We start from the raw sequence: 12,738 nt of genomic DNA on the forward strand, positions 1-12,738 counted from the left end.
ATGGCAGCATCAACAACAAACGGTACCTCATCAAAAGATCTTTCACATTCACCAGATATATCATTTGCTTTTGTGGAAGAATTTATAAGAAAACACAGCCAGATTTCAGGAAAAGAACAAATGACAAAAGGATTCAAATACTACAGCGAGGAATACGTACATTCTGTGTCAGGTAAGGTCACTTGTTATGTTTGTTTACGAGGTGCACGTGAGAAATATTGTCTTTACACAAACCATTATTTTACCAGGAAATTATAACTTTTGACCATTATTTGTGCAGTAAAAATCATTATTCATATTCTTATTGTTTTAGTCTGCAGACTGCTGATTTATTTAGATAATTAACTCCGTATCTTGATCCTGATAATCACGTATAAATCAGCTGAATAAGTGAAGGGTAGCAATCATGCATGAACCCTCTTTGACAGAAAGTATTTTATTATTAGTAACAGATAATTAAACTTGTTTACATAGTTTTAAATGTTAAATTTTATAGGTGTTTAGTATAAAAAAATGTATTTTTTTTACAGTGCATCCTGATGATACTGGGTGTTTGGTCAAAGGAAAATGTTTTAGATCACAAAGAAAAAACGAGTCTCCACATGATGTCAAGGTAGGCATACATTTTATTTCACTTGTTGTACTAAACATAGAATATAAATATTAACTTTATATCCTCCTCAAAAAATATTTTGCAAATAAACAATTTCATACAATAATAAAGAACTTTACATATTAATCAATACATGCATATGAATATAATAAAATTAGTAACAAAATATTAAACTAATACATCTCAAATTCTTTCACAGATCATGCTAAATGGAGGGCAGATTGAATATTCATTCTGTACATGTACAATTGGACAAAGTGGTTACTGTGGACATGTGTCAGCCCTTCTTTACCAACTTGCACACTACAAATCCCTGAAAATGAAGTTAATTCCAACAGATATTGCGAAAACATCTTTACCACAGACGTGGCATGTTCCACGAGGCCAGAAATTACATGGTGAAAAGGCTGATAACATCGTTGTGCAGGGTTATGACCGTGAGGATCCCCAACGAGCTACAAAGGGAATAAAGTCTACCCTATATAATCCTATTCCTGGGAACGAAGCTATTAATGTCAATGACTTATTGGTCCAGGTTAACGATATGGACATTTTGTTTGACACTGTGGTGACAGAACACAGGACAGAACTAGTTCAAACTGAATTTGGTAAATTCCCTAAAGGAAGCATTCTCAGTTATCAACAAAAAATGGCAAGTGACTACCTCCTCAACTTAATGGATAATAATTCATTTCCAGAATTACCATTGAAAAATGTCATGATTAACAATTTTGAAACTGTTCTCATGAAAGACCAGTTAAAAAAGTATGACTCCTTGAAGGTTACACTGCTGGAAAGTAAAGAGATTGAGGAAGGAACACGTCTTCAATCGAATGATCCTAAATGGCATAAAATTAGACGTGATCGTATCACAGCATCACATGCAGGAGAAATAGCCAAGAGAAGAGCTGATGGGGCTAAACTTGCTGAACGCTTGCAGTCAACTAGACATGTTCAGACAGCAGCTATGAAACGTGGTATAGAATGTGAGGTTACTGCAGCCCAAGCCTATAGCAAGGTGATGAATGACAATGTCAACTTATATCCATGTGGTGTGATTGTAAATCCCTGGTGTCACTGGCTTGCAGCTACCCCAGACAGAAAAGTATATGCACCTGATAGAAATCAACCACATGGTTTGTTGGAAATAAAGTGTCCAAACACTGACCAATTATCAAGCGTCAAATGTCTTCATTTAATTGACGGGGAGCTAAAATTGAAAAAAAATGATAACTATCATTATCAAATACAAATGCAAATGGCCGTGACAGGATTAGACTGGTGTGACTTTTTTGTTTGGCTTGAAAATGATTCACATTTGGAAACAGTTTATTTTGATAGTGAATTTTGGGAAGCTACAAAAGACAAACTTGATTTGTTTTTCAACACTTATTTTTTGAACTAAATTATGTCAATGTATGCATGTATAAATGAAACACTATGCCAACTTTTAATTAGTGATGATTTAGTTTTTTTGCTTAATTAATGGTCTTCTGAACAGAGTCAATAGATTAGCAACAGTCCATAACTGATTCACAGATCCAGCTAATGAAAGTGGGACTGTATACTGTAAAAGTCTATATTCTTTAGCCCGCTTTATATGCCGCTCAACATGTATTCTTAAGGATGCAATTTTTTGATTGTCCTCAATTTGTGACGGTGTAAACTGTCCATCACTGCAAAGGAAGTGTGGCGTAGCTATTGACACACCTGTATCTTTAAGTAATTTATTTAAAATAAACCCTTTATCCGCCATTATTTGGTCTCCTGGTTCTAATAAGTCAATAAGTCCACTATGCTTGGTAATTTCTATGTCAGACATACATCCAGAATATAATGCAGAAATGAAAGTGATAGCACCATGTGGCGATATTCCGACCAGTCCTTTCCAGGTGTTGTGACTTTTGTATGATGAAAAGGTTTTTGACGCCAAGGCTAAAGAAGAAGGTCTTTCTGTAAAAATTTCAGTACAGTCTATTATCACACGCGTGTTAGGGTACAGAAGTTTGAAGTCCTGTGGCATATGCTCCATTATTTTACCCCTACTAGGCCAGATATTAATGCCACCCAATATGAAATATAAATAATTTGTCCAAGTTATTATTTTTCTGCTTACTGTTGATGCATGAATGTTAAATCTTACTGACAAGTCCTCAGTCAGAAAACCACACCTTAACCTACATAAAAACATAAACAGTTCATCAATAGGATCCATTGACTTTGGACGTCCTCTATTGCTGGGTTCCTCAGAAGACTTATAATACACAGTTTTCATTCTTGTTGCAGTAGGCTTGATAGCAGAATAGAAAATTAAAAATAAATCAAAAGTTGGAAATCCAGTATAAAACTCTATCATTTCATGGTCGTAAGAAAATCTTGTTACTCCAAACCGTTCCATTTGTAATTTCTGGTTTAAACTTGCCAGCTCATAGGTCTTGTCTTTAAGTTCAGAGTCCTTTTGCTGTACCACATGTTCAAGTTTCTCAATTTTCTCAAGACAGTCAGCATGAATGTTAGAATCACAACTCCTGTCAATATAAAATAAATGTATTAAGTAATGGTATAATCTCCTTAACATTAAAAAGGGGGAAGTAGTTTTAAAGCACACTGTGTTTCCTTTTGATTTTATAAAATATTTTTATGTTTTCTTTTCAATTATTTTGAAATAATTATATACATAAAAAAAAACATGCAAGTTCAATTTAAATTTGGGTTTGTACATTTAATATTTTTTTATTTTGAATTAATACATTCTGATAACTAAACTTACATGTCATTTTCATGATCAACACTTTGTGAATTGTGAACTTCACAGACACTATCCTCTACAACCATTCCATCTTCATCTTCACGATCGTCAACTTTCATCTTTTTGAAAAGGGACTGTCTTGATGTGGGGGCCTTTCTGCTGCTTTCATTTAATTTCCAATCAAAGACAGATGGAACAGCTTCTGGTTTGAGACATTTTCTGTTAGGAGTCCAGCGGTAATCTTCCTTCTTGAAATGTTTGGAACAAACCACTGTATTTCCTCCAATCTGAAAACAAACACAAATTAATAGGTTTCGTTCTTGTATTTATATAACATTGTTCTTAAGTTATCATATTTATAATGTAGACCAGTAACATATTTATAAAAAAAATAAGAAGTTTATTCTTTTTATTATTTAATAAATAAAAGTATTTGCAATTTACAAATGTGTTTATAGGTAAATTATAATTTTAACAGAATGTTGAGAATGAAATTGTTGGTGTTGTTTACGAATACATCACATTATTTTCATTCTCTATGACCATGACGACAGACGTGTTTGAAGTTCCAAATGCATATTATATTTATAACAGTCTCGTACACACAGTGATAAAAACAACATGGGATAAATTAATTACACATATCTACAGATATGGGATGAAGGAAAAATCGCTATCAACATGTGGTAACAGTTTGACATGTAACACTTAAACAGATGTTTTACGGCTAAAATAAAAGTATTGTTAAAGAAAAATATTGTTGAACAAAATCTTATAGTCTGTCTGAAACTAATTATTGAAAACTGGGACAGGTATTACATATAAAACAACATTATCGGCTTCTATGAAAAGTGTAAACAAATGCACGTGTTTCTAGTATTTACCTTGAAAAATTCACCTTCATCTCTACGGATTGCAACAATCCACTGTTTTCTTGTTAGCATTTTCTTTTCTGATGGTATATGATGAAAACTCAACTCTTTATTAGTTCTGGCATTGCCATTACAAAATGGCACACAACAGTATTCATCTCTTTGTTTACTTGTTGATGCTGCTGGAGAAGCCATTATTGATAATACCGGTGCCTAGCTTAGCCTCATTTTCGAAAATTGAACTCTGGGTCAATGCATACATGAATAACTTTTAAGAACCGTCTTATAGTAACCATTAGAAAAACAGATCGAAAAGAAAGGTCATTTGGGATTGGTCTAGTAGAATAAAATCAAATATGAAATCCACTATCATATCTGTTTGCATTGTGTACCGTATTGTTTTGTTTCGTATATACTCAGAAGCAGATTTAGGGGCTCCCTTTATGGATCTTCATATATGACAAATGCAAAGTTATTTTACAAGTATCCTAACAAACGTTGGTCTCTCAGGACCCGCTTTCAAAATCCTATATCCCCATCTGACTATACTCATAGTGAGAACAATATATGGAAATATTTACATCGCGACTTAGTGATTTCATTATTTTCTCGAAAAGGTTATGTCAAAATGTCAGTATAAGACTTGAAATTCTAGTTATACAGTTTACGTTTAAATAACACAGAATACTGAGTTTGCGTCAATATAAAGCAAATATAAAAAAAGATCTAGAGGTCAGCACAGGACCCGGTTGTTCATCTTTTAGTTAGATTTTAACCAAAGGTTAATATCAAAACAGCAAATTCTAAATCTCCCCGAGTATAGGAATCAAAGACTATCAAAGATCTGCCATAATTACCACATTTCATAATGACATAAGTGTAGTAAGAAATACTGAAGACAACCACTGACGAGGTTCCTTACTTCGGACAGGCATTTGAACAAATGAGGGTTTCAACCAGAATTTCAGAGGAATAGTTACAATAAACCCTTGTCATATTGCCTTATTTCTAGAACCTGACCCACACAGAGGCTTATGACAATAGGATGCATGGAAAGTAACACATACACCACTTAATATTTGCAATATACAAAAAAAAAATGAACCACCTATATCATCTTCGCTCCGGTCAGACTGGATGGAAGGTCCTTTTCTTGTCTTTAACATCAAGTTGTTCTCTTGTTAACTTTATATCTTCCTTCTGTCTTTAGAACTCTTAATTCAATGAAGTGACCTCCTCCTTACAATGTCTGCCTAAGCAGATAAAGCGAATGGAAATGCTGGAGGTGTCGAAGAGACGACAATCCGACAAAAGTGAAAAAAGCTCAAGACCACAAATGGTTTCTAACGCAGCGAGAAAAACCCGCACTGCAGCGGGGTTGAACATGTTTTGTGATATCCACTATACCTCCAGTCAATTGGCAAACAAACAAACACACAGCAATACGCAAAAACTCAGTTTAAAATGAAATCCGAGCCCGATTTTAGAAAAGTTTATAGAAGAAAATAAGCAAAATGACAATGATCAACATAGATAAACAAAGTACTATATAGATAATAGCAGTTTTCGACATACCAGTTCCAGTCTATTAAACTGATGGAAAGATTATGTCTCCATCATAGGAAAATCATCTTCAATCTCTACCTTTAGGGATTTAGTATCTGCACACCATTATAAATTTACGAGAAGAACATACCACGTCCACTTGTATGTTTGTCCATCTGATGAGTTACGCCTTTTTCAACTGATTGTTATAGTTCGTTCTTATGTTGTACTGTTATACCACTGTCCCAGGTTAGGGGAGGGTTGGGATCCCGCTAACATGTTTAACCCCGCCATATTATTTATGTATGTGCCTGTCTCAAGTCAGGAACCTGTAATTCAGTGGTTGTCGTTTGTTTATGTGTTACATATTTGATTTTCGTTCATTTTTTTACATAAATAAGGCCATTAGTTTTTCTCGTTTGAATTTTTTTACATTGTCTTATCGGGGCCTTTTATAGCTGACTATGCGGTATGGGCTTTGCTCATTGTTGAAGACCGTACGGTGACCGATAGTTGCTAATGTCTGTGTCATTTTGGTCTTTTGTGAATAGTTGTCTCATTGGTAATCATACCACATCTTCTTTTTTATATAACCCATTTGACAACAACTGGTCTTTTGAATAAATGTGTTTATTTCGATACAAACAGATATAGAAAGATGTGGTATGAGACAACCCTCAATCCAAGTCACAATTTATAGAAGTAAACCATTATAGGTCAAGGTACGCTCTTCAACACGGAGCCTAGGCTCACACCGACAAGCAAGCTATAAAAGGTCCCAAAAATAACTAAACGCGTAAAACCATTCAAATCTATTTAAAAAACGAGAAAAAAGAAACACTTATGAACCACATAAATAGACGACAACCACTGAACGTATGAGCGAATCCGTATTGGTTAGCTTTAGAAGTGAATGACAACATGTTTGTGCTTTGTACAGAATATTAACATACATTATGGAATGTGAAATACCTGAATGCCTGAATGTAATTATAGCTTTTTACTTTCCCAGATTATTCTGATGCTGTTACAATATAAAGAACAGTGGATATGGGGTTTACGTAAACGAGGCAGAAACTCGAAGACACATAACACCAAGACAAATATAAAGATTAACGAGAGACGAGTTTGTCTCCATAATGAGTCTTCAAAAATAAGACTAAGCTTTTCTAGTTACGAAAATGTGTGTGTGTGTGTGTTTGTGTGTTTTACACTCCATGGCAAGCAGCTATGATCTTAGTAAGAAATAAAAACAATCCTGTTCTTCATACATTAAAGAATTGAATGCTTCTTTTAGTAATTTCATTGGGGTGTAAAAGCGTTGACCAAAGTACATTTTGAATGCGCTCTAAAAATGTGCACACGGCCAACGCTTTTACAACCCTATGAAGGTACAAAAAGAAGCATTCAATACTTATAATTATATTTTTTTTGCCAGGATCAGGAAAACACGATTTTCAGTGGCGTAGCTATTTTTAAGTGTATGCCCCAACCTCGGCGAGGGGTTTGGGAGCCCCAATCGGACCCAGGTTATAACATCTTCTAGTAGGGGGTTCGAGGGGGAGGTGTCATTAAACACTAATCAATAGCAAGTTGAACATACCTTATAGATTACTTTTTTTTTTTTTTTTTATCTTTTATGTTTAATGTATGCATTGTGTTGATTTGAAATCTAATGGTCAATGGTGTTAGAAAAAATATCCAAACAAGTTACTTTAAAATATGTTTAAAAGGAACCGTGGGGTAATATATAGCAATTACTCGACTAAAACCCCTTTTTGTGCAAAAGTCGTTAATGGATATGAATTGATTAATTTGCATAGATGTTTAGGTGCATTATGAAAATTCGTAAAGGGTTCTATGGAACCGTGGTTCTCGCTAGATTACCGCTTCCCTCGAAAATTGATTCGTTTTATCAGTCCATTACAGGATTTTAAATAATCAAACATTTTCTTTAGATTTTTTTTCTTGGTCTGTACTATTAACTTCTACCCAAGTCTCATGACAATATCTGAAGGTTTTCAAAAATCATCATGTAAAAAAATAATAATCACAGAGCGTCTGTTAACTACTAAAGATAAGTCCGTATGTCAATTGAAAAATGAAAAAAAAAACCTCTAGTTTCAAAATTTTACTTCAGACAAGAATCACAAAAAAGCTTCATCCAAAGTTTCAAAAAATTCGATTGAGGGTTGACATAGTAATTGAAGTGTAACAAACTTCAACCACAGACTATCTTCTTGTTAACTGCAAACAGAAATTCCTATTATCAGTAAAATACGGGGCAATCAAAAATGTAAATCCATCTTAAGGCCTGGATACTCTTTTGAGAATAACAAGCTTCTGTCCAACTTTCGTAAAATTTCATGAAGGTTTGACAAAATAATTGATATAAGAAAAATCTTTTACCACATATTTAAACCTAAATGTTGACGCCTCCGATGAAATCTAGGGTCTCTCTATATATATAGCTATTTCTTGTTTTCGTGTCATAAATGTATGCTCAGCTAAAATTCAAAGCACATATCGAATCTCAGCTGAAAGGAAAGTAAGAGGAAATCCCAGCAGATTCAGACTTTGACTGACAAAAAATGAACGAATATCTAATACGGTACCATTTGATCGAAAGAAATTTTTTCTCATTTTTTTCTGCAAATAAAAGACTGATCATGATGTGCTTTAAACCAAATTTTTTAATACTGTATATTGAGATTAAAATAATTTTTTTTTTACCAAAATTCAAGTTTACGCCCGGCGTTTTGACGTAAACGTAGCTACGCGCCTGATTTTTATCAAGTTTTTATTTAATTCACCTATGCACTTTATTGTGGGACCTCGTGTCATCATGAATGATAAATTTTATTGTATAATGCAATTGATTAAGGAATAACGCGAGATGTGCAGCTAGCCAGTCAGAATAACGTATTATAATGAAACACTAGAACACACCCGTGATATCGCGGGTCCGTGACTAAATTTAAGTATATAACTATGCGCAAGCCTTGTTTTAGTATTATTTTTTATCTGATAAAGTCATGCCGATAATAAGATACACAGTTTTCTCTGCTTTCAAATCTTTCTGTTTGAACCCGTCGAACTGGAACTTATCAATTATTGGTAATATTAATTATTTGGATAACAAAAGGTCCTGGAATGGAGTAATTTTTAATCAACAGCATTGTCCTATGTTAGTTATAAATAAAGTTGAATTATTTGATTCACTGCTGTATGTCATTCCCGCTAACAAATTGAAAACGGTTCCTATATACACCTTATTTTTAGTCCAGATTTTTAGTATTCATATTGTTATCTTAGAAAGTCTTACTGATTAAAATACTACAATAGGTAACAATTTTACAATGATTAAATTTAGTAGTGTCAACCCTGTGATTATGATCCGTGTATATAGCATAATCCTAAATACACCGTTTGGTGGTGCACCTGTTAGATGCGGAACGTACAGATAAGGTAATAGGTAACAGGTGAATATACTATTGGTATCGGTATCGGACTCGACCCGGAACTTCTTAATTATTGGCAATATTAATTACGTGGAAAACAAAAGGGCCTGGAGTGGTGTAATTTTTAATCTACACCTTTGTACTATATTAGTTATATATAAAGCTGAATTCTTTGATTCGTCGTTTTTACGTGATGACGGCTGACAAATTGGACCTCGTAATTTTAGTATTATAGATACATCTAATGTAATTATTTTGGTATGCAGATGAGGTATTCTTGTATCATGGTACAAAATAGCAACTAGCACTATTAACTTTTGATTTCGTTTATAGAGTGGTTTGATGTGTACATATTTTTAGAAAAATGTAGCTGAATTTGGACCGAGAATAGATCGTCTAAAATCAAATATTCTTCCTAGTAACCTTTCGTTGAGTCTTTATACAAAAAATAGCCATAAATTAAACCGTGTTTTACAACTGTACAGTAAAAAGTCTGAATTCCATTGGAGTACTCTACATTCCTGAATGTTACCGAGCAGTTTATGGAGTTCATAATGTCTGTCTCCGATGTTGGTACAGGTATATTATTTTGAACATTGTGTATATAGTTACATACTTTTGACAGTGTGTTCTTTTTGGTTAACTTTGTTAAAATGTTGTTTTCTCGTTGATGTATATGTTATCCTACATCTCCTAAAAATTGAATTCAGCTCAAGTTACATTCATATTTTAAGGTTTGATATACATGCCTTCGCTTACTGTTATACTTGACACATGTACTATCAATCACGCCTGTGTGTTTTATTGAATTTGCAAATGTTTTTATTGAAATTAAACAATGCAAAATTTCGAAGTCAAAAGTCGAGGACTAAGAAGAGGTTTAACAATCTCCATGAAGCGACATCCAACAGCGGTATACTACTGTTCCATTTATTTATTCACCCCTTTTTTTATTTTATTTTATTTTATTGATTTTGTATTTACATTTTATCATAGATAAAATTCACTCGTTCAATGTATGTTCACTTGTGTTAATATTCCTTTTGATTGAGTTAACTAAAGCCATTAAATTGATATTTTATAGTGTGTCTTTCCATGTTATGATATTACTCTATTGTTTAAGGTAAGGGTGAATGTTGGTTCCTACAGGGAGTTTCTATGCTATAGAAAGTCCCTGGTTCCTATTAAAAAGTTTAAAACCGCTGCATGTGTTTGCACCTGATCTAAGTCGGGGATCTGACAGGGGCGGATCTAGCCATTTAAAAATGGGAGTTCCCAACCAAGAGTAAAAAAGGGGGTCCAACTATATGCTCCCATTCAAATGCATTGATCGTCCAAAAAAAAGGGGGGGGTTCCAACCCCCGGAACCCTCCCCCTGGATCCGCCTCTGCCTGATGTTCAGTAGTGACTGTCGTTTGTTGATGTAGTGTTATGCGTTTAGTTTTCTACATTGGTTAGAGGTATAGGGAGAGGGTTGAGATCTCATAAACATGTTTAACCCCGCCGCAATATTGCGCCTGTCCCAAGTCAGGAGCCTCTGACCTCTGTTAGTCTTGTGTGATTTTTAATTTTAGTTTCTTGTGTATAATATGGAGTTTAGTATGACGCCCATTATCACTGAACTAGTATACATATTTTTAAGGGGCCATCTGAAGGACGCCTCCGGGTGCGGGCGTTTTCTCGCTACCTTGAAGACCCAATGGTGGCCTTTGGCTGTTGTCTGCTCTATGGTCGGGTTGTTGTCGCTTTTACACATTCCCCATTTCCTTTCTAAATTTTATTCATAAGCGTTTTTCGTGTTTTTTTTATATAGATTAGACCATTGGTTTTCCCGTTTTAACGGTTTAACACTAGTCTTTTTAGGGCCCTTTAGTAGCTTTCTATGTACTAATTTTAATGAAACAGAATCATGCATGTCTTCCAAATATCAAAACATTGCTATTAATGGTTCAGAATAAACTGACATAACCCGCGTAAACTGCGCATGCTCGGTGCAGGACGCTTCTTCTTGACGCCTCGAACTTTTGCCTAAAACATTTGTTTATTCCAATCTGTGGTACATTATACGATCAGATAAGTGACATATATCATCTCACAACACAGTCACATATAATACTCACCTCAGGATCATCAGGAGGAAAATGAACTTTTTTCAATATTGAATTGAAACTCAAGGAGATCGAGTGCTCACCACAAAATCTTCTTCCAGTCATGTTCTAAAACATAAACAATGTCAGTGTGGTTCACAGTTATATATTTCTACCTGACTACGAAAGTAGGACTAATACAGGATAGCCCCTTATACTTAAACAAGTAGATATACGTCCAGAGAGTACTCTATCGCTCTGCTTCCTGTAACAAACATCTCAACAAACACTAATTTATACTACTAAACAGAATCACAGCTCATTACAGGAGAAATGAGAAGTTACTAAGCGATAAAAACTCTGCATATATAAAACTGCTATTATTAATAGGCAGGGTAGGGACAAACCAAGGCCCAATAACTCCAAAGTACCCATGTGCCATATGCGAGAAAGCTTGGCGATAGGGCCAAAAAGCTCTTGCATGTGGTGAATGCAATAGTGGTACCATGCACAATGTACAGGAATTGACTGTAAGGAATATTAAGGCCTTGCAAACATATCTGCTTCATGGTATTGTGTAGTATTCAACGTCCCTAACAACAAAACTGTATTCTATGATATGATTGATTCAGCTGATAGCAACACCTACTCAGTGTTATCATCATGTACATCAGAAAATAGCATATCATCTGAAATTAACTCGAGTAATAGTATTGGTGACCCTATAGCATCAGCATCACCAAAACGTTCAGACTTTCAAAAGTCACAGATGCATCGTAGAGATCTGCTTATCAACTTTCAAAGCATTAATAATAAAAGAAATAATCTCCAGGTTATGCTGGAGCCAGCACGCCCAGACATCATCATCGGGACGGAAAATTGGTTAAGCGACAAAATCAACACAAGTGAAACTTTCCCTACAGAACTTGGTTATGATGTCATACGCAGGGACCGCCAAACTGATGTCCATGGAGGAGTCCTCATAGCTGCAAAGACACCATTTTGACATCTTAAATTATAGAAAGACACTGAACTCATATCTGGATGCATCAACATAAACCAGAAAGAGAAAGCCATAACAAAATACCTAAATAGACCAAAAAATAGGCTTGATCAACAAACGAAAAACAAATTAATACAGGACGTCACTCATCTACGCAAATACAAAAAAGTAGTATTTTCATCCTTGGTGGAGATTTCAACTTATCAGATATAGACTGGAAAAGTTACACAACACAGGGTACTCAAACATCAAGAGACATTAACAATGCCTTTCTCCATATGACAGCCAACCTTAACATTCAACAGATTGAAGACAAACACCTTAGATGTGCTGCTTTCATCTCATCCAGGCCAACTCAATAGATGTAAATTCATACCACCTCTTGGGAACAGTGATCATGATATAGTT

At 34.6% G+C, this 12,738-nt stretch overlaps 2 protein-coding genes across 2 annotated transcripts; one reads left to right on the forward strand and one right to left on the reverse strand.

Moving 5' to 3' along the window:
- Positions 1-2,018, forward strand: LOC139482961 (uncharacterized). Its single transcript, XM_071266988.1, has 3 exons — positions 1-172; positions 531-613; positions 813-2,018. The coding sequence occupies exons 1-3, from the start codon at positions 1-3 to the stop codon at positions 2,016-2,018; spliced, it is 1,461 nt and encodes a 486-aa protein (XP_071123089.1).
- Positions 2,019-2,078: 60 nt separating this feature from the next.
- LOC139482962 (uncharacterized) lies at positions 2,079-4,502 on the reverse strand. The gene is made up of 3 exons (XM_071266989.1): positions 4,247-4,502; positions 3,384-3,649; positions 2,079-3,141 (listed from the first exon to the last, which is right to left on the reverse strand). Exons 1-3 carry the CDS (start codon positions 4,427-4,429, stop codon positions 2,079-2,081), a joined length of 1,512 nt encoding a protein of 503 aa, XP_071123090.1. The 5' UTR covers positions 4,430-4,502.
- Positions 4,503-12,738: the final 8,236 nt, after the last annotated feature.

Source organism: Mytilus edulis, chromosome 7, assembly GCF_963676685.1.
Source record: "Mytilus edulis chromosome 7, xbMytEdul2.2, whole genome shotgun sequence".
Classification (NCBI taxonomy): Eukaryota; Metazoa; Mollusca; class Bivalvia; order Mytilida; family Mytilidae; genus Mytilus; species Mytilus edulis.

Bases quoted from the DNA above. Each gene is read 5' to 3' on its own strand.
- LOC139482961 (XM_071266988.1), top strand. From the start codon at position 1: ATGGCAGCATCAACAACAAACGGTACCTCATCAAAAGATCTTTCACAT. The intron at 173-530 runs GTAAGGTCACTT...TTTTTTTTACAG, and splicing joins ATACGTACATTCTGTGTCAG to TGCATCCTGATGATACTGGG. The intron at 614-812 runs GTAGGCATACAT...ATTCTTTCACAG, and splicing joins AGTCTCCACATGATGTCAAG to ATCATGCTAAATGGAGGGCA.
- LOC139482962 (XM_071266989.1), bottom strand. From the start codon at position 4,429: ATGGCTTCTCCAGCAGCATCAACAAGTAAACAAAGAGATGAATACTGT. The intron at 3,650-4,246 runs GTAAATACTAGA...GTTTGTTTTCAG, and splicing joins ATGAAGGTGAATTTTTCAAG to ATTGGAGGAAATACAGTGGT. The intron at 3,142-3,383 runs GTAAGTTTAGTT...TTATATTGACAG, and splicing joins GTTGATCATGAAAATGACAT to GAGTTGTGATTCTAACATTC.